This window comes from Cotesia typhae, unplaced genomic scaffold (genome assembly GCF_013202065.1).
Source record: "Cotesia typhae breed Kobodo isofemale line unplaced genomic scaffold, CoteBio_Ctyphae contig_22, whole genome shotgun sequence".
Taxonomy (NCBI): Eukaryota; Metazoa; Arthropoda; class Insecta; order Hymenoptera; family Braconidae; genus Cotesia; species Cotesia typhae.
In genome coordinates, this window is record NW_027423728.1 from 8,337,424 (window position 1) to 8,360,104 (window position 22,681).

Sequence of the window (22,681 nt, forward strand, 5' to 3'; positions counted from 1 at the left end):
AAATTAAAATTACAATTTTTTTGTAAAATGATAGATTATGTATAAATAATATCAATGTAGATATAGATAGAAAAATGTACAGTTAAAAAGTTTTCTAGTTAATATGATGAATGTTGATTTAAAAATGTCTCAATTTCTAGATAAATATTAAGCTTCTTGTAGCTTACGTTAATTTAAACTGAAATACTCTCAGCAGATTGCAATTTTTATAAATTGAAGATTTTAATCCAGAGATTTAAAAATTTAAGTAGATCCCTTGATTCAAAGATTTATTTATCAAGAATGATAAATATGATTTAGCTGGGTAAATAAATATTTTTTTTATCACAAAGCAACAAATTTTTTTTCAGAGCTTAATGAAAGAATTAAATGTACGTTCGCAAAGTATTTGGATTAGTTGACAAGTGAAAAATGGAGTAACATTTAACGGAAGAGTAAAACTAGCGGAAACACAGTGGGGTAGGAGAAATAACGTAAATTTGCGGTAGTGGGTTTTTCGATTTAATGAGAATTATACTGGCTAAATATTTACCTCGTTTCTCTTAAAAATGTTGTCCTCAAACAACCCAATATTCCTCTTCCGGTTTTTTCCCTCTTACAGCCCACTGGGTTGAGTTACTCTACTGAGGGATCAGGAATCTTGTGACGTTATTAATCTAGTTTTTTCTACTTCCAGATTAGTTTAGCTGCAAACAGAAAAATTTAATTTTTTTGTTAAAAAAGCATGAATTTTTTTCAGTAAAAAAATTCTTAAACTAAAAAATTTTTTTTGTTTAAAATAAATTTTACTTAATTTAAAAATTTTTTATTCAAGACGAAAATCTTAAAAATTATTTTCTCTTTATTAAGGTTTAAGAATTTTTCTCTCAATTCAAATTAATTTTTTTTCTACGTAGGTTTATGTGTTGAAATTATTTCAATAAAAAATTTATAGAATTTTTATTGTAAATAAAAGACATTGAATAATTTGCTTATGTATGTATTATTTTAAAGACGATGCTTGCGAAGTATTTCCGGAATTAAAGAACCAGGATATAAGAATGGTAAGATGTCTGGGCTTTTATTTTTCTTCCTCGTTCAATCGAGGTCGAACGAACGAGCAGCCGTTAAAATCGAGGAGCGTTTACATCTACATGACGCGCTCGATTAATCGCTCAGACGAGAGAATCCATAGGACAGGCAGGAACTTGAGATGAGAGAGGAATGTAAAAGGATTTTCACTAAGAAATGAAATTACTGTGAGAGATTAAAACTAAATTACATTTTATTTTTTATGTTTTGTCGTCTCAATTACAAAATTAAATACTTACAGTGTTGTCATTAATATTTTACTTTAATAATAAATTAATTATATTTTTCTTTAAATTAACTTTTGTAGATGTACACTTCTACTTTAATTAAATATTCCTAAATTAAATTCCATTCAATCATCATTACTTTTTCAATTTAATTATGCGGAAATGTCAATTGGAATTTTAATGGATAAACTTTTTTAATTTTTAGTATTTCTCTTTCTAAGAATGATTTGTCAAAAGATTTTTTTTTTTTTAACTAAACTTTTCTTCAATTATGTTGGACTAATTTCAGTTTAAATTTTAAAAAATATAAATTTAATCTTTTAAGATTTTTTTTTAATTTTAATCAAAATTTATTTAAAAAATTTGTTTTTTTTTTCTTTAATTTTTAAATCTTTGATTAAAATATTTTTTTTTTTTTTTTGGCATAAAGAATATCTTAAAAAAGCAAATTTCATTTCGAAACTGATCTTTTCCCTCTACAGAAATAGAAGAGAGTGATTTGCGACTGCCGGACGCGATTTGAGAATTTCATTTCCTTGGGCCATCGTGCTTGAAACTTGTTAAATTAAATTTCTGAATTACAGCCAATCATCTTAGTACGAGGTATAAGGAGTGGGTAAAGAAAATCTACATGACACTGAAGTTAACAGATATTACAAATTTTTTTACGAATTTTATCACAATAAAATGATTTTTCATTTTTAACTTTTTGAGTAACTATATCTTCTAAATTATTGAAGATAGCCCTATAGAACATAAACGTTATTTGTGAGAAATTTTGTAAGCTACAATTTTTGTCTCTTATAATTTTTTGATAAAATTAATATTTTAGAAGTTATAGTCATTTTTAAAGTAACTAAATAGTGATCTAATATTTAATTCAAAAAGTTATTATTCCAGATGGGAAAATTAAAAAAAAAAAAATTTTATAACGTGACAATTTTTTTTCTCTCGATCCTTTTTATCCGATAGATTTTTTACGACGCTTTAATATCAAGTTCGATAAGAAAATTGAGAGTTTAGTAGCGGTAGTTTGGTTTGATCATAAATTCTTGGGGAATTTCTCGGATCCTAATGAAACCTCTAAGTTTACTTGTTGGTAGCGACTTTAACTTTAACTGAACGAAACAAATTAATTCTTATATATATATATTATGGCCTGGTACATATAAAAGAGCAGTAAAGAGAAGAAATATGAAGCTAAACAAAACAAATGACTATTTTCAGCCTCGTGCTTGCGCAAGAATTGTACGAGTTTTAATACCGGTGGTAATAGCCCGGGTCTGATGATAAATCGGTAGGAAAAGAAAGCTGGAATCGAGCGAAATCGTCGAATTTAATGCGAGTCATTGACTTAAATTTATCGTGAGAAGTCTTCGGCGAGTGTGCGAACCTGAATTTCGTTCGCCGAGGTCACTCGCTAGGAAATAATTTAAATTTACCGTTACCGCTCAGGTTTAAACGATTTTTTGTTATTTTGAATAAATAAATGAAATATCCATAGTGACAGACGAATTTCAATTCAATTGCTGCTATTTGCATTTTATTATAACTTCAATCTTTTAAATTGACAAACATATTGTTTTGAATTCTAAAAAGAATCCATTTCCGCAAGAGTCAAAGTGACAGAAAATATTAAAAAATATTTAATACTTTTTTTTTAAAGATATATTGTTTCAATGAGTCATTGACATTTCAATCAACATGTCACATTCAGGCATACTTCATTTTTTTAAACTTTTCTTTTATTAAATTTATAGTTTTCAGTAAAAAGTCAGACCACAAGATTAATATTGAATTTTTTTATTTTTACAATTTTATTAGCTTCTAAAATTTTCAATTAAATTTAAAAAATTTTTAAATTTAATGTCAAGACGCTAAAAAAATTTGTCCCTTCTATTTCTTAGTAAAAAATTTTCTACGAGTAAAAATTTAAATAAATAAATCAAAAAATACAAAATATGTCATTGCTGCTCGAAAAAATAAAAACTTATAAAATTAAAAACTTGAAATTCACTATATTTATATTGTCACATTAAAGATGATATAAAAGGGATGAGTTTTCTTCTCAGTCGAATGCCGTCTCTCTTGGGAAAATGTGAAAATGATAGAGATGAAGGAAGAAGACGATGCCAGAGGGATGATTTATTATTCCAACGGCCTCGACCCGGAACAGTTTTTCACCCACTTGTTCATTTCTATTTTCACTACTATATACACTCATCGAATACTTTTCATTCATTGAAAAAGATGAAAAAATATTTTATTATCTGAAGAGCATTCCAGCTTAATGAGAAGTAATCAAACTTGATTACTATTCAATGAAATTGTTTTATTTAATTACTTGTGAGCCTTTGAAATATACTAAAATATTTTATTTTTATTTTTATAGACAAAATATTTTTAAAAATCATTTATTTTTTTAACGAGAAGTTAAAAATATTTAAAAATTATCTAAATAATCGACAACAATACTCAAATTTTATTTAAAAGTTATTCAACAGCATTTATTTAATCATCAATTTAGAGATCAAAGAGATTGGTATGTATACTGAAGTTATACAATGTATAATACCAAGCGGTAAAATATTACCAATCTATCATCAAGTTTAATTAATAAATATTCATTCAATACTATTATGTATTATTGAAAAAAATCCATAAATATATTTACTCATTTTATTAATTAATAAATTCAAATATTGACTAGAAAAATAAAATTTGTTGAATAATTTTCGTAGCATATAATACCAATGAATTTAATTTATATTAATTAACGACCGAAGAACGATACTAAACTGTTGATATTTATGATAAAATATTATTCATTAAAATTATTATTATTATTAATACTGCTTTTATTTAAACCCAACAGTCCAAAGGCCACTAACGGGTTTGCTCAAGTAGAAATTATATATTGTTATTAACCTGAACCTTAAATTGCATTAATTAAACAATTTAGAGTTACCAAATATTTTTAAAATAATTATAGCAGTTGTTAAAAAAATAAATTTATTTTTTTTTTTTTTTTTTGAAAGATAATAGGTTCAATAATAACTTTATTAGTTTCAGATTAAAAATCTTCTCTAAAAAATCCTCATAACTGTTTCTAAAGAAAAAAGTAGCATTAATTGTCAGTAGTAACGTATGATTTTGAGTTTACTCGTAGTTTTCCATCACAAATCCGGCTGGTGAACACCCAAATAAGAAGGAGAGTCACGAGCGACGCTTGGAATAACTCGCGCTCGTTGGTAATTAGACCGAATAAATGCATGAGTAATGAGTGAGCCAGTCTGCGGTACTTTATGGAGCTTTTGGTAAGTCCACGAGGAAAAAATTCTTTTGAGAGACCGGGCAACAGTTTGATTTATAAAAGAGAAAATTCCAGGTTGAGTGAGTGGGAATAGTCAAGATAAATTCACGAAAAATAAACCAGTTGACGCTTTTAAACTATTTTCATAAAAAAATCTCCTCCTCTACAGGAAAAAGCTCAACTTGTTTCTTCTCTTCATTCGTATGCATAAAATTCAAATACTCACACATAACTTGATAAAATCAAAATATTTATTTAAATTTTTTTTTTTTTTTTTAGTTTTCTCGTGCTGCACAAAAGGCAGATAGAAAAATATTATATTATATAGGTTAAATATAAACTCAGAGAAAATTTGTTATTAAAATTCTTTTATTTCTTCATTCTCGTCTTCGTAAATTAGGATGAATAAATGCATGAGTTTTTCTTTTGCAATGAAGACATTCTCGTATGAAAAAATTTATTAAATAACTCAATAGAAAATTTATTTAGTGTCAAAATATATATTAATGTATCAAATTTTTTATTACTTTGTTTTTTTATATTTAATTAATTTTATACACGAAAATTAAAAATTTAATCATTTTTTCAAGATTACAAAAATTTATCTGAATTTATTTTGAAGAAGAAAATTAATAAAAATAAATTGCAAAGAAAATTTTCTGAGATAACTTTTAAATTGTTGTATTATTATTATTATTTAAACTACTTTGATAAATTTACGAATAACATGAGCGCTCGAGGCATTTTTTTTTTTTTTTTTGCAACTTCCAAATAAAGTGAACGTTCAGTTTTGTAATTGTTAGCAACAAATCTAATTTACGACATAAAAATGTTGAAATTAAACGTTTGGAATTTTTAAAAACAAATTAAATATTCCCTAAAAGCTCTAGAAATCCTTGACAAGTAATAAAAAAAAATAAGAAAATTAAATTTTTAGAATTCTGGTTAGTTAAAAAAATTTTTAATTTATTTATTTATTTATCGAGACGTTATTTAATAAAACTGAAAATGTAAAAACAGGAGAATTATTAAAAAAAATTCGATAACTTAAGCTTACTAAATTTTTTTGTTAGATTTAGAATAAAAAAAGAAAAAGAGTTAAATAACTAGAACGGGTTTATAATGCGAAGAAACGAATGCTGATGATCCGTTGAGCTGGTAGAACATTTTGATGAACGTCCAATCGGATTAAATGGACGAGGATCGATTGATGCCACAGCGATATATCGGAAAATGGCTTAATTAAAAAAAACAAAGTGATCACTTTGGTCTTTGAACCGTTTGGAAATTCTCATAGTGAACAAAAAAAAAAAAAAATAAATAAATAAAAAAAAAAAAATAAAAGATAAAAATAAATAATAAAAAAAAAAGGTCAAAATGGATAATCACTTCGTTCGATGGGCATAGACACGTAGTTATCGAACTGTAAAACAATTTTATTGGACAAACGAGTCACAATGTATTGATTGATAAAGGGGTAAGTGAATAATTTACTGTCCTAACAAATTTGGGCGGCAAAATTTGTTCCCGATGGAAAATAATAATTTGTGTTTGTCGAACACCAAAATACAGGGCCATTAATTTCGGTGAATCGTTAATTGATCAGAATGTTCATTACCGTTGTATTTTAATTAAAAATCATTAATGTGGGCTATGAAATAATACTATACATCCTTTCTGTATATATTTATGTCTACCTATTGTATTGTTTTCGCAACACCGATCATTTTTATTTACAACGGTTGAGTTTACGCCCGGATGTTGCCAGCATCAATTTTATTCACAAGCCAGAAAAGGTACAAGAGAAATGCACACCGGGTTTTAAAAAAAATATTAAAATAAAATATATAACTACACACATATGCCTACGGCTATGTAGCATTACCAAGATTACATGACTTATATATATACAGTCTCGGGAAATTCGGGAAATAAAAATCCTACGAAATTATACTACCAGTTTTTCAATATACCTCGATGTTTATACGTATAAATGGGTACTTTTTAAACGAACAGATTAAATTTGTGGTTTTAAAAAAACATTTATTTACTACCGATATTTCATTTAATTTTTCATTGCCGTTTGTGGGTGTATTTAAAGCTAGTAATTTTTTTTTTTAATCCACGTTATTTACTTTTTACAGAGTATCTTAATGATAAATTGCAGTCGCGATTTAATTTAAAATTTTTAATAATAAAATATTTATGTTTTTTATGATTATTAATAAATTAATAAATTAGGCAGATTGCAAAAAAATAAAATAAATAAAAAACAAATTTTATCCCATCGCACGTTTAAACTAAATGATAATTTTATTATAAAAGCAATTGAATTAAGTTTTATAATAACACAAAGCGTAATTATTATTAGTTTTCTTTCTCTTTAATGTCACGACATAAACTCACACAGCGGACTTTAATTGCATCTCGATAGAGTGGTCGTTTTCTCATCGATCGATTCTACCGTGGACTCATGTGTAGGACTATTATGTTGTATATAATAGTAATAGTGTACAGAGACTGAATGAGAAGAAACAACGGCGATAAAAGGAGAGAAAGGAAGGCGGAAAGAAAGTTTAAAAAAAAAAAAAAAAAGTTGCTCCGTCACTTGTATGTTTTCTAGTGTTTACGATCAAGTACAACGAACTTAGCGTGACGCTCATCAATTATTTATCGACGTAATTTATGTTCCTGTCTAACTTTGGTCTTAACACTCCGCCACGTACTAGATCTTTGTGCACCTGTACTTGCATCAACATTTTTCTTACCGACTCTAATATTTTTAACAATTTAATAGTTTTTTTTTTATTAAATATAATCCATCAATTTTCTGGCCATTTTTTAAGCTGTTTTTTATTTAAAAAAAAAAATTAAATTTTTGATAATGCTTAAAAAAAAAATATTTATGCATTTGATGCTGATTTTTATAAAGCATATATATTTTAAAAAATCAAATTAAAATTTAGAATTTATTTTAACAAAAGTAAACAAGAATACTGAGACCACAAAATATAAAGGAATATAAAAAAGGAAATCGTTAGTCACCGTAAATTGTTGCATTATTATTTTTACTATTTTCTTCCCAGCAACTGAGATCTCAGTTACTTGATAATGAAAGAGTATCGACGGTAGTAAAGTAAATGCGGGACGACGAAAGATCAGATAGCGCACTATTTAGATATAAAACTTTAAATTCAGTTTCGTTTTATTTTGTTTGTTCTGTTGTGAAGGAGAAAAAAAATAAAATAAAATGAAGAAAAGCGAAAAAAAATGGAATGAGTGTGAACGGTGAGATAATTGAGAGTAAAGCAAGCCGATGCTTTGCGATTGTGCTCAACAAATTGCTGATTTTACCCTCAATCTACCCTAGCTCAGAAATGAGAAATTTACCCGGGTAATTTTATCCACCAGTGATTTCTTATTTCATTCAATTTCTTCAATTTTTATTTTAAATAACGTCTTGAATAATTTATTTTCTTTATACCTATATATTTAGGATTTATTTTTTAACTTACAGAGAACTTAGTGATGGAAATTTCTTATCATTTTATATTTATAGGTATTTTTGTATTTAATTATAAAAACTTCTCGGTTTAAAAAAATTAAATTATTCAATAGTCTTACAAAAAAATTATTTATTTATTTATAAAATAAATCCAGTCTTCATTATACACTCAAGTATAAAAATAAAAGTAAATATTTACTCATTTCGTTTTAATAGTCGCATGAAACTGCCTTTATACTACTTGACAATGGAAAATAATTACAGCTTTACAAACTTTTGTAAATTAAAGCCAATAAAAAGAGCTTGATTGATTTTTTTTATTAATTTAATAAATAAATTAATATTATATATTTATTTTTTTTTTTGAACTTTAAAAAATTAAAAAATAAGAATAATTGTAATCGGAAAAATTTAATTTACTTTTCACAACAATTCTACTGGATAAAGGTGTCAAACCCAGAGACATAAGTTCGCCTGACCGGACTTTTGCAAGCATTCTCTGAGAATCGGGGAAGTTGGTTTCTGGTCGCGAAGGCGAACAAATGGAATTGCCATCCAGTTGTAAAGAGGATAGAAAAGCAAATTAAGAATAAGGTTTAATAAATAAAATATCTCGGTACTTGAGCACTCCAGTCAAGCGTTGATTAAAAATTATAAGTATAAAATACTCCTATCGACAGTAAATTCAATATTGAGAATTATAGGTATATAATTTAACGCGATTTAAAAAGAAAAAAAAAAAAATGATTGAAAATCTAAATAATAAAAATAAGCAATATGCAGTTGAAGGAACGAGATTCTTACCAAGAAAAGCATCAGAAAGGAAAGCATGCTTGTGTTTAAATTGAATTGTGTTGGCACGTTTTTCCTTTTTCACACGAGTGAATAAATGTCCCTTCTAACGATCACAAACGAAAAATTTTAGACTGACTAAAGAAAGACAAAACTTTTTCGTATTTTCCATCATTTTATTATTCTTTTATTCAAGACAATATCTCGGTGCATCTGGGTAGTTTATATCTGTAGTATCTAGGTTTACGAAAGTAACGCAGAATCGTCGAAGGATAGACGCGACAAGCGGCAGGGGGCAGGCGGTAACCAAACGAGAAAAGAGAAAACGGCTGCTATTGTTCCGTGAAACATCGTGCGACTTTTTCCACTCTTTTGTCTCTTGTACATTTTCCCCCATTTTTTATTCCTATATTTTTGTTCTTTCCAAATGCACTCATACTCTTATTGTACATACCTACATACATATGTATACGAGTGTTGCTATGAATGTGCTTCACCGCAAACCTCTCAATACGTCGACTTTACACTCACTATAAATTGTCTTCTCTACCGTACTCACTGAAGAGCTTTTCTCATACCATTACATATTTTTACGTGTCTTTTAGTTTCAAAACCAAAATAAAAAATAATAATCTAAGTGCTGAGACAGTGCACTTACAATAAAGAAAAATTTTGTCTGCTCATATTATTACGGACAGAATATTCGTATAGTGTGTCAACATGATAAAAATTTTCAAAACGACAATCGATAGTTTTTTTTTTTTTTTTTTTTTTTTTTTTTATTCTACGACGCAAATAAGAAATATAAAAGAATATAAACTTGAGGTAGACATTTTAAAAATAAGAATATAAACGAAAACGAAATTTAGAATTCCACGCATCGCGTTGAGTAACTGACAATTCCATAACAGTGGAAATTCAGTTGTAAAATAAAAAATTGTAAATTCTACTAGAGAAAGTAATATTTAAATAGATAGACAGTTTCGTTTGTAGTTTTTTAAATAAAAATTTAATTATGTTATTTTAAAGTGATTTTTAAAAGATTAAGTTTGTCTAAAAATAATGGAAATTTATTAAAGCAATTTAATAATTATTAAAAAATTTAATTTTTTAAGTATTTAAAATTCCAAGAGCTCAAAAACGTGTAAAAATTTTATCTTAGAGCTTGGAGATATCGAAATAGCTGTCAAACCATTTTTTTTTAGGGCCTCCAAAATTTTTAAATAGCTGAAATTTGGAGCGCTTAGGATTTTAAATTTGTGACCTCTAAAAAGTGCTAAAATATTTAAACACGCTCCGATTTTTTAAAAATAAAAAATCCAAAGAAAACTGCATATGTTAGAATAAGAGTAAAATCTTGGATAATTTTTTTTTTTTTAATATTTCCACGTTTTAATTATATTTTTTTCTTTTCAGTGCAATACTCATTATTTAATGAATAACCACATACGACGTTCGTTCATTTAAAAATCCCAATAAGCATGTGAAATAACCCTCAAGTCATCCTGTATCTATTAAAGTGTTTAAAAAAAAAAAAAAAAAAAAAAACGTGAGATAAAAAATATAATTAAAAAAAAAATAATAACACAAAAGTGTAAGGAAAAAAAGAGAGAAGCATGAATAGTATGGATGTCTGCATAAAGCTTGGTTTCATTTGTTTGAGTCTACGCACTCAGTACCAAGTTCGTTTTATTCCGTAGCACCATTCGTAGCGGTCGGCACAAACAACGCTGCTAAAAGTGAAAAGCAAAGAGAATGTCCCCTTTTGTCTCTTGTCTGTCGGCGATCCCGTTTCTCTCACCCTGTCTAGCTATCTTATATTCTGCATAGATCTTTCTTTATTTCTTCCCAGAAAGCTTATATATTTCTCTGTATATATGCATGCGCATCCCTGATAGAACTACGACCACCACCGATCCTTTTAATCCATTCCGTCAGAGGCAAATGAACAGTAGAGAGATGCTAATGTGGACAAAGCTTTGCGATCCCTTTTTTTACTCTTTGTTCCTTACCATTCTCATCTCTGCTAACTGCCACTCAACGCCACCGAACCAATAGTTGCCAAGTTAATAAATTAGTGCTCAAAAATACAGTAGCTCTCGTATTAAATTCTTTTCTTGGTTCAAGAATTTTTCTCTTGATTCAAGTTAATTTTTTTACAGTGTAACTTAATTATTTTGTCGTAATATCGAACAAAAAAAAAGGTTAACTACAACCTTCAGGAACATTTTGACTTTCGAAAAATTTTTTTTGGACTAGAAGTTCTATTTTTTTACCTCTAAAAATTTATTTAAAATTAATTGCATTAAAAAACTTTAAGAAAATATTTCAAATAAAATTAAACAGTTTTTTTTTTTTAAATACTCAAAATTTTTGAGTTAGAATTTTAGGATAATAAACAATAATCCCTAAAGAACCAGTTCACACTCGTATTGTATAATAAATTAAATTTGTAACTGAGAATTTAAGAGTCTAGAGCTTATTCATTATTTTATTTATTTCACTAAGACGTTTTTCGACGTCGTTATACTGTCTGGTGGATTTCCCTCCCAGACGGTTACTCTTCCTCGTTTATACATATTTGTTTTCTCTCGTCCAGTTTCATACGATATATTCTTTTGAATTTGTATAGAGCATAAAGAAGCAAAGGAACAAGCGAAGAAAAGACAGAGAAAGATAGAGGATATATGACGGAATTTATCGATACATTATGACCAGGCTAATATAGAGATGATAGTTTGCATTTTCTGGTTTATGCTCTTGAGATGGATGAATTTTTCCATGTCTGATTTATTTATGTTCATCTGTTCATTTGTTGGCTGAATAAATTAATTTTAACAGTAACGAAATACTTTAAGTAAACCAATGTTGCACCGAGTTAATATCAGTAATTTACTGTAGCTAGTACAGCGGTTGTAAACATTAAGTAACTAAATATGAGGAACTTATTGTATCAGACTTAAGACGAGCGCAGTACGGGAGAGATCACTGTATTCTGTGATGTTGGTAATCTACAACTAAGCGAGCAGCGCTGTTTACAAAAGAGCTAGTACAGGGGAGTATAGAAGTACGGCAAATGCGTTGTCGCGTCTGTACAGTGTAACCTGGAGTTTCGAGTGCAGAATGTTAAATGTACAGGAGAAACGGTCATTAATTGTGGCGAGCATTAAATACGCTTAATACGCGTACGTCGATAGGGGATATCCAGCAGGTGCACTCCAGACCTCACGTGATCCTCGATGTAGCCGTCCCTTAATATCCCCCGGGTTTGACTGACCCTAAGTGCATGCACAGACCAAACCCTCGACAATTAGTATGTGTCAAAGATTCTGTTTGAGACAGCGCACATCAAGTAACCAACCCTATGATAATCACTTGGATAATTATTTATTAATATTTACCACCAACACAAATCACTTTATTCATTTCAATAATACTTATAACAGACTAGTCAGTTTAACTTTCAACTAATTAAAGTTATTCATAATAATTAATGGTTATTAATTAGAGAAAGTTTAATTGGTTTTTTTCATCTGCCACATCCAACGTTATTAAATTTAGACTGTGTCAAATTATCATTGTATATTAAAGATTAATTGACCGAAAATATCTCTACCAAGTGTGAACAGTTTAAAAATATTTTTTTTCCCTCTTTTGTTCAATTATTAAATGTAACAGTGAATTATTTAATAGCTGAAAAATTTGCTTTTAATTGCTGAGGTATTTTTCTGTACTTTAGAAATTATTAAAGGAAAAAAATAATAAATCTTATTTCTTTTTTTTTTTTTTTTTTTTGTGTAAAAAATTTTTTTTAATAAATAATAATAATTAATTCAGAAAAACTGATAGGTAAAATTATACAACTTTAATAAACTTAAAATTATTTGCAGATAATTAAATTTTAAGTCCGTTATAATTAAAACTATGGATTACTGGTTATTGTATTGAAAACCTTCACAAACATTTACTGAGTAGAGCTATTACTGGAGAATATTCACAAAGGATACATAATCTGCAATACCTAGAGTTGCCTGGCATGCAAATATTCGTAGCTCACGAGTGGCATTTCCACCGACTCTCCTGTAAGTTATAGAGAGCTTGATGTGTGTTACCACTACTGCTTACACTGCAGTACACATGTGTACACCGTCCTTTCCAATTCCATTACATGTATTCTTAAACCTCGGTGGCGGACTAAAGAACCCTAAATTAACTCAAACCTCTTTCTCGCACTTTTGAGAGGCATTTCCGATTTGACGTTCGCGCTCTATATATTAAGAGTTTCCATGGAAGTTTGCGTGTCCCGGATACTTCTTCAAGACGCTTCCCTTCACGTTCAATCTTTCCATCTCTATTCAATCTCTCCTTACATCGTCCTTATATATTTGTAGACTCCTTGTCTATCTTTGGCAATACTCGAGTAACCTGAGTATACGACCTAGAGGAATTTAGTAAGATAAATGTGTCCTAGTTGTTTATTCAGTAAAGAGAAAAATCGAAATTTATATTTTTGCCTCCTTCTAATCTCTTGCTTTGCTAAATTTTAAAAAGCAGCCCAAATATTTTTTTTTTAAATTGAATTTTTGATAAAAAAAAATTAATTATTTCTATTGAAAAAATTAAAACTCTTCAATAAAACACTTTGCTGCTTTAAAAAAAAAAATCCACAATTATTTTTCCCATTAATTTATCTCTTTTATTAAAATATAATTTTAAAGATCTTAAATGGCACGTAAGCTGTACTACAAATACACAAATATCTATAGATATTTATTGAGCAGCACTTAGTTGAATATCTACTGTAGTTGTAAGGCTTGTGTATTTGTAGCAGCACTCGTTTGACTCTAATTAGCCGATGGGTTACAAAGTCACGATACCATTATCGGAACGAAGCTACCCTGAGTTAGTTAAGTGCACGATATTACAGTATTCACGAGAAAGCTACCGACAAACATCGTTAAAGCTGCTGTACTTTCAGTACCACTAAAGCTCCCCTCCATCGATTTCCACATTACAATTTTTTTTTTTTTTTTTATTTTTTTCATTCACGAGAATATTTTTTTAAACACCAGAAAAATACTTTTTTAATGAGCGTTTGTGTGTACTAACAATAAGTGCAATGTCGCACTATTAAAATTTGTTTTTACACCGTCTGATAGATTAAAATCATTCAGGTATTATTTGAAGCTTTATTTTTACGTTTATTTGATGATAAAATTAAAAAAAAATATGATTAAATTATTTTGAGAAATATTATAATTTTCAAAATTTTATCATGAAAAAAAATTTACGGAGCAGATGAGAAAATACTTCCGGTTAATTAAAATTCATGTGATCAATCAATCGTTGTTAAATTTATAGTAATTAATTGTTGGTTACATTAGTGCCCCAAATACGCCGCACTAAATCACAATAAGCTTGTATATTTGTATGTAAATTTGTATTACTCGCTCCTCTTTTCTGCTGAGTAATTAATAACCAATTCAATTCACCTGATGCATTGTATATTTCACGCCCGAATATTTTTATTACTTACGATAGACCATAATATAATAAATTAAAAAAATAAAAATCTTAACAAGTAAACTTAAAATTTGTTTCAAGTAAAAAAAAAATTTTTAAAGGATTATTTAATTAATTAATTGTTTTAAAAATTTTTAGAACGAAAATTTCACTATTTTTTACTCTCACTAAGTAAAAATTAACCATTATAATTTTTTTTTGTGGTTTTTTTATTTTTTAAGCGCGCAATTGAAAAGTTAGTTGTAGAAAAAAAATTTAATGTCAACTGATTGTCGGATAATGTGTATTTAAATTAGAAATTTCTGCTCAGTTTATATTAAACACATACAATTGAGTTTAATCGTAAAATAAAACAAAGCCGAAGATTCGACAGTTGAACTTACAGGAACTAAAATGTACTTTCTTCTCTCTATTTGCCCAGTTTATATCGTATCCAGAAAGTTAACTTTAGAAATTCCAAAGACCATCGTCGAAACGATAACAACAGAGCTAAAAGACTCAAAGTTATGTAGTCATGTTTCACTAGTAAATTCAACTCAAAACAATTCAAAAAGAAAAAAAAATTCGCGGTCAAAAAGTTCTTAAAAAAAAAAATTGAGTTTTTTAATGATTGCCATTGTTAGTGATTTTGAAGTCTCAAAAAGTACAGAATAGACAACTTTAATCGATCCTACAAATAAAATCTGACAAAGAAAGTTGACTTTGTTTTAAAAAATTAATCAAGTGAATCATTTAATAATTCAATTCAAAAGTTATTTAATAGTTATAAAAAGTTATAAGCCAGCTGATACTTTGTAGTATTTAATACATAAATAAAAATAAAATATCAGCAATAAGTTATTAAAGGTTAAATGTAAGTTGGTAATTTACTGGCTTATTAACAAAACTAATAACAGAAAAATGAAAAAAAAAAAAAAAAACAGTGAGTGAAAATGCGTGGGCAATACACGAGAGCAAACGTCAACGGAATAATAAGTGCCCTAGGAAATCCGATGGCTCTTGGTTAGTAATAGAAGGACCGTAAGAAAACGTCAAGGAAAATTAAGGAGCGAGGCGGACCGGTAAAATACGTTGGGTAATGGAAACGTAAGAGGTTTGCTTTGCTTTACTTATTCTCAACTGGTACCAAAGAGAAAAGAGAGTAATAGTTAGAGTAAACAGTACCTCAAGTAGAAGAAAACAAGAAATAAGAAAAATTTAGGTGTTTAAAGCCTTTTTTAGTTTGTTTTCCTTTAAAAAGTTATTATTTTCATAGAATTTACTTTATTTTTGTTATGATTGAAATATTTTTATTTTTTTTTTTCTTTTATTAACAAGTTACGAATTTAATTTTTAGTGTCAGAATTTTATTAGTTTCATTTTTTAAGATAAAATGAAACATAAATTTATTTTATTGAATTTTTCAAATTGGTGTTTAAGATTAAAGTTTATTATTCTCAATCCAAAGTATAAAATTATTATTATTATTATTATTATTATTATTATTATTATTATTATTATGGTGTAACTGTTAAATTAATGGCGAGCAAGTGATAAATTATTATCGTGGAGTAACGATTGATACATATGAAATATTTTATAATTTAATTTTTGATGATTGACGTTAAATCCGGATAAAAGCTTGTATGACGTAAAGCGAAATGCATGAATCACGAGTACAAATTTGTGTAAATGTTCGAGGACGATAACAAAATTAGTGAAGAAGTATACGGGAATATTTATGGTAAATTCTCGCTATTTTTTACACAGTAAAAAAATTTTATACTTTTATTAATGATAACTTCCAAATATTTTGGATGAAAAAGATGGAATTTTTTAAAAATTGCAAATAAGTAGAAATTATTTTTTTTACAAGTGTTTTAATATTTTTTTATGCGTAATTTTGCTACCGAATTTATTTTTTTGCATTTTTATTTAAAATTTCGACTAATGAAAAAACTGTTTTTTTTTTTTTTTTTTTTTTTTTTTTTTTTTTTTATTTTTAAATGTCAACATTTTAAAATCGATGGATACGATGAACGAAATTAATAATTAGAACGTTAATTAATGTAAATATTTGGTTTCGTTAAAATGTAAAGGCAATTATGTCAAAAGAACACATCAAAGCTGGAGAAAACCCAAGCGCGATTTACCTGCTTTGAGATAGTTAATACGATCTATGGAAAGAGAGAAAAAAGATAAAAATTAAAAGACCAGCAGAATATAGAGAAAAAGGCTGCTCATATAAACTACGTATTAGCGATAAATAGCTTGCAGTGATTTGAATTTAATTTCAATGCTCGTACATATCATTAAAACTAATTAAAGAAGTTGTATAAATTATTCCTCAGTTAATCTGAACAAGATTAATTTTACGAACTAAAATTTAAATTTTGAACTGTTTAATTTGATTGATAATAATTAAAAATCTTGAAATAAAATTTATAGATTACTTGAAAAAATTTTTCGACCATCTACGAAACGTTAATCAGCATATTTATTCAAACAAGTAGAATTTATTGTAATGTATTTATTTAAATATAGCAAATAGTCAAGTTAATGAGATACTAAACGAGTAGTAAATTAAACTGTTGACTATTTCACCCACGACACGATGAATATTCAAATCTTCTTTGTTCTGCATAACTCAATTGGGCTAACTGGTTAAATTGATTTCCGTTCTTGTGGGTAACGAAAATTGAATTTCCCCGAGGATGTACCAGACAACGAAAAGTGACATTTACTCAATGCGCATTTTGTGTTGTCATTTTCTTATGAAGGACAGTCGACATTAGGTTAGAATTCAAGGCATCAAATATCCTATAATTATAACGGGAGGATAAAAGTTTTGAATATTTTTAATCAAATGTGTACTATTTAGCGATTTGAAGACAGCTAGAGAATTAAAAAATAAAGGCAAATGTTGTTGCACTGCATAGTGGAGATATATGCTTTATTCAACATTGACCTGTCGTTCTCGATGCATAAAATTAGGCATAGCAGCCAGTATAGTGTGACGTCAAGCTTACATTAGATACGAGGCAGAACATAAGGGAAACTTGCTTCCAGTAAGTTGAGAACTTCCTTTCGTGCAAAAGATACACGCTCGATTCTTGTGTATCGTAATAGCTAGCATTACACTTTCGTTCTGCAGATAATCTAGTCTGAAGAAATAATCCATGAATTTTATATTATAAATAAAATAATACTTTACATCCCAAAAAAAAAAAAAAAAAATAAAGAAAAAATTTTCTTCAAAATTTCACGCTTGATAATTATTGATTAATTCTTACAAACAATTTTGCAGATATAGAATGTTTAATTAAAACAAACTATAAATATATGTTGGGCTAGTAATGGATAAATTAATAGCAGAGACAATATAGTCGAATTTATTTTACAAAATATCTTCAATTTACTTAAAAGCTCAATGTATCGAAACGCAAATCATATGAAGTGAAGTAAACGTAATAACTATTCAATTTAGTTAAAACAACGACAACAAATGAAACATCTCTTCATTTATAAAATCGAATTTAAATATTTGAATTGACAAAGACATGGTATTTAAATAACAAATGTTGACTTAAAAGTAACCACCATAAAAACAGATTTATAAGTTTAAACATGAAGAAAGTTTCAATGGAAAAAGGGAAATTAGTAAACCATTCGTCAGACGGTTGTATTTGAAAGTATATGGCCTTGAGATTTCGGAAGAACTTAAAGTTACTTCAAAGTCAAGATTTTTATTTCAAACTTTTTATTTACTGAGTTATTCTACTTGAATTAATTATTAATATATATTTAGATAATAATAATTGTGAAAATATTTAACCTATCCTTTAGAAATTGTAGTGAACAAGGAAGTTTACGCTTATGCTTTGTGTGCGATAAATGACTTGTCCGACTTATGAAGTACTGATTCGTTCGATACCTAAATTACCGGAACGATTTTTTTGAGCCAATTGTTTATAAGAATTTTATTTTAGTCTGCAATAAATTTTTTTATCAGCAGTACCGATCAAAGTAATAATTTTTATTCCAGTTGGACAACTTTAATTGAAGTTATAATAAGATATTTTTAAAAATAAAAAATTTTTTTTGGTCCCAATTAAATTTGATTGTTTTCCTGATGTTTATGAGTTTTTTGAAAGAGTTAAAGAATAATTGTTAGTTATAATTATCCGAATCTGTAGTAATAAGTCCGAAACTCAATTTAAAGTATTAAAGTAGACTGTGGAATGAGTGAGTGCAATTATGGGGGCAAAAGTGAGCAAGAGAGAAAAGAGAATAGAAAGCTTAGCATCCTCGAGATTGCACCACGTCGTGGAGTAGTCGTGGTATCCCATTGAAATTCCACGTGGCGACGAGCATTCGCAGCAAATCCGACATTCCCCTGGACTAATTTCATTTTCTCGTATATCCTTTATCCAACCCAGGTGAAAAGTCGGGATAGTTTTCATTGTAAGAATAAAAAAAAAATACTAACGCTGCAGATTAAATAGCGAAAAATAAAAAAAATTAAAAAAATAATAAAATAGCAAAGCAAAGTGGTTTGAATTAATTTTTCGACTGAAAGAGTTTCAGACTCGACAAACAAATTCTTAACTCAATAATTAATACTCGACTGTTTGATTTAGCGAAAGTTATTTCTGCTTCTTTTCTCAATTATTTTATCCTCGACGGTTATATTTATAAAAGAAATATAGTGATAGTCGGTCACTCACCTCGCGAAAATAAAATATTCCAAAATTGACTGCGACTGTGAACGTTTTTAGGTGAAGCAACCAGACAGGTGTGTAGTTGTCACCACCAATACAAAAAGGGTGGCTTTTTACTCGATTGTCACTGTATACAAATCTAAAACAGAAAGTTAAGTCAAGGTTTACTGTTGTGTCATGTTTATCTAAATCTTTTTCGTGATTTACGTTTGTCACGAAGTCAAAAACTGTGAATTTAAATCTTTAAATTATCGTATTAATGGTAATATCTTTTACAAACATTTAAAGATAAATTTGGCTGCGTGATCCTTAGATAAAAATTTTTTCCTTTAAATTTTTCATCAAAAATAATTTTTGCTTCATTAAAATGTTTTTTAGAAAGAAATATAAAAAAAAATAGAAAAAATAATAAGTAATTAAAAAAAAAAATATTAATCACAAAAAAGTAAATAAAAAAATTACTTAATTAATTAAATCAAATTTTTATTTTTTTTTCTGCTGCTTCAAGTCTTGTAAGTATTTATTAGACTCTTAAAATTAATTTTATGACCTTAATATCCTGATAGAAAAAGCTTGGCAAGTCTTCTCTCTTGAGACAAAGACAAAGGAGTATCCCTTTTTTTTTTTTTTTTTATCGTTTTATTCATTTATTTATTTAATGATTTTTTTCTCTTTTTTAAGAACACGTCGATAGTTGAAACGTACAGAAAAAGACTTATTGGTTCAACATCCTAACTTCGACGCTGGAACTATTTTTTATTAGAAAGCGTAGAATGAGAATTTTTGCGACAATTCTTCAATCTAATTTTTTATACAAAAAAAAAAAAAATTAATTAAATAATCGGTTTGTAATTTAATTAATTATATAAGATGATAATATAAAAAAAATATGGTGGGATAAAAAGAAAGTTAGCAAGTATAATAGATATGTCAGCAGAATAATAAAATTGTAAAGTTTGGTGGGTAATAAAAAAAAGGAAAGGACAATAAAAAGGAAGAGTGATCCTCCGAAGAGTAGACAAGTGACTTGGAAACATCCGAAAGATGTTACATAAAACCTTTACACGAGCACCAGAGTCTGAACTCTCGATCAGTGTCAACACCATCTGGTACCCACCAGATCATGTCTCTGTCACCCCACCGCCCCTCTTTTGGGTTTATTACTCCAAGACAAGCTTTCATCGCAAAAACAATCCTTTAGAATAATTACCCAGTCCATTGCCATGTCGATTTTTAGTCTCAGAGACTCTTAAAAAATTAAATATTCATTATTCTTAGTATTTTATTTTAATTCAAAATATTAATCATCTAAAAAAAATTTTTACTACAAATGCCTGCCTACAGATTGATTTTACCGAGAAATAATGCCTCCTAGTGCTAGGATCGATACTCCAGCTACGCTGCTACTTGGTTGCAGGCCCTCGCTCCTTCTATCTTTTGCTCTTCAAACTACCATTGAGAAACTTATTCAGACTATGGTCAGGGGTTTATATATTTGTAGGATATTTATACCCAGGTACACAAAAGCTTTAATGGACTGTGTAACTTGTAAATTGGTTCGCTCGGATAATCTGCAGATTTTGCCTGTTTCTCTACCTTTTGTTAACAATTTATACAAATGTTATGTCGAATTTATGAGTATAAATATTAGCTTGAGAGTGTAAATTACAAACAGTCGAAAAATTTTTTTATCATCATTTTTTATGTGACTTGTGAACTACAAATAAATCAAATTTTACTTTATTAAGTAATGACTTTTGTTAAATTGCTCTGTAAATTTTTAACTATTGACCTTTTTAAAAATATAAACTCATCCCGATGTTGCATTCATCAAGAGCTTTCATTTGAATACCCACATGCATTTTTGATATATTTTTCATATATATATATATATATATATAAATATATGAAAAATTGATGTGGGTACTTAAATGAAAGCTCTTGATGAATGCAACATCGGGATGAGCTTATATTTTTAAAAAGGTCAATAATTCACAAGATACAAGGTAATTTCTTAATTAATTACAAAAAAATATTAGCAAGAAAATTAAATAAGGATTAATTAAAGATATATTAAATAAGAGTTATATTTCATCTGTAAAATGACGTCTAATGTCGTAACGAGTTATATCGAATTACTGAAACGTCATGTCGCAATATTATGAATGAACCGGCTGATCTTCCTACTCTGCTCTTCTCACCTTTCCAGATTTACCACACGTTATTCTACGTATAAGCTATATAAATGAAGTATATACGTACATCATATATTTATCAAATTTAGTATACTCTCCGGTGAGTTAGTACACCGTTTTACTAACCATCGTGCTTCAAGAAAAAACTGGTGATAGTCATTGAGGTAAGAAAACAGCCAAGTCGGGGGTTAATCTCGCTGCGAGTCTCGTTATCCACGATCTTCTCGGTTATTGCACGTGAACTCATAGAAAGCTCGTCCAGACGACCGGGCAATTTCGAAGAGGATGAATAGAAAAGAAGGAATGAGATCTATATGATAAAAGGTATCAAGCTATAGATATAAATTTTTTCAATTAAAAAAAAAAAAAAATAATTTGTAATTTCAAGATTTTAGTCATGGAATATTGCAATTAAAAGATTGAGATAATGAAAACTACTTGAAGATTTGGGTTACCTTTATTCTTTAAAAGATGGAACTTGAGATTCAGAAAGGAATTAAATTATCTCCAATGAAATTTAGAAAAAATAAATAATTCGTTTTTATGCGATGAATACAACTGCAAGTTTATTTTATTCTTAAATGACTTTTTTTTTTTTTTTTTTTTTTTTCTATTGTGAAGGTCAATAAATTCCGTCAGATATAATCAACTTAGAAAAAAGTCTATTAATTTTTTTTAACGCTTTTTTGACGACTACTCTTAATAGCTGGTGGTATATCAAATGATGTTATCTATTCGTTTATTACTTGGAAAATAACATTGAGGTGTAACTATGTACATAAACCTATATTGATTATAATCATGGTTAGTACAATGAAGATCAATGTATTGTGGGAAATATAATAAAGTCGTAGATGTTGAATTAATATGTCACTTTAATAGAAGGGCTTATTTATCATTAATGAATACCGACTCCGACATTTGATGAATTATTAGCTCCTAAATTTTTTTTTTTTATCTAAGATTTATAATTAATTTTATTTCAGTCTGCAATAAATTTTTTTATTAGCAGTACCGATCAAAATCATCATTTCTATTCCAGTTGGACAACTTTGATTGAAGTTATAATAAGAAGTAGTAATGTAAAGTAAAGTTTATATTATATCAACATTAATTATTAAATTATAATAATGGCATTTTTGACAGTAATCGGAATAAAAGTAGTAAGGCGACCAAATGGAATTAAATATAAGAAAAGTATATAAACCGTAGGAATATCGGTCTTAAAAATCACAAAATGTCGTAAAAGGATAAATAAAGAAATAAAGCAATCTTCATCTAAAAATCATATTCAAGCACGAGAAATAGTAATTTGTCAATGGGTTTAAATTTATAAGTCCTTAATTCTTATCGCT

The 22,681-nt window shown here is 27.8% G+C and overlaps 1 protein-coding gene across 1 annotated transcript in view; it reads right to left on the reverse strand.

Moving 5' to 3' along the window:
* Positions 1-507: 507 nt before the first annotated feature.
* LOC141524105 (uncharacterized) overlaps positions 508-22,681 on the reverse strand; it is a 50,157-nt gene continuing 27,983 nt past the window's right edge. The window contains exons 11-12 of the mRNA XM_074237759.1: positions 19,138-19,270; positions 508-686 (exon numbers count right to left, since the gene is read on the reverse strand). Of these exons, the coding sequence (XP_074093860.1) occupies positions 678-686; positions 19,138-19,270 (142 nt within the window). The 3' untranslated portion in view covers positions 508-677. The remainder of the gene's footprint in view (positions 687-19,137; positions 19,271-22,681) is intronic.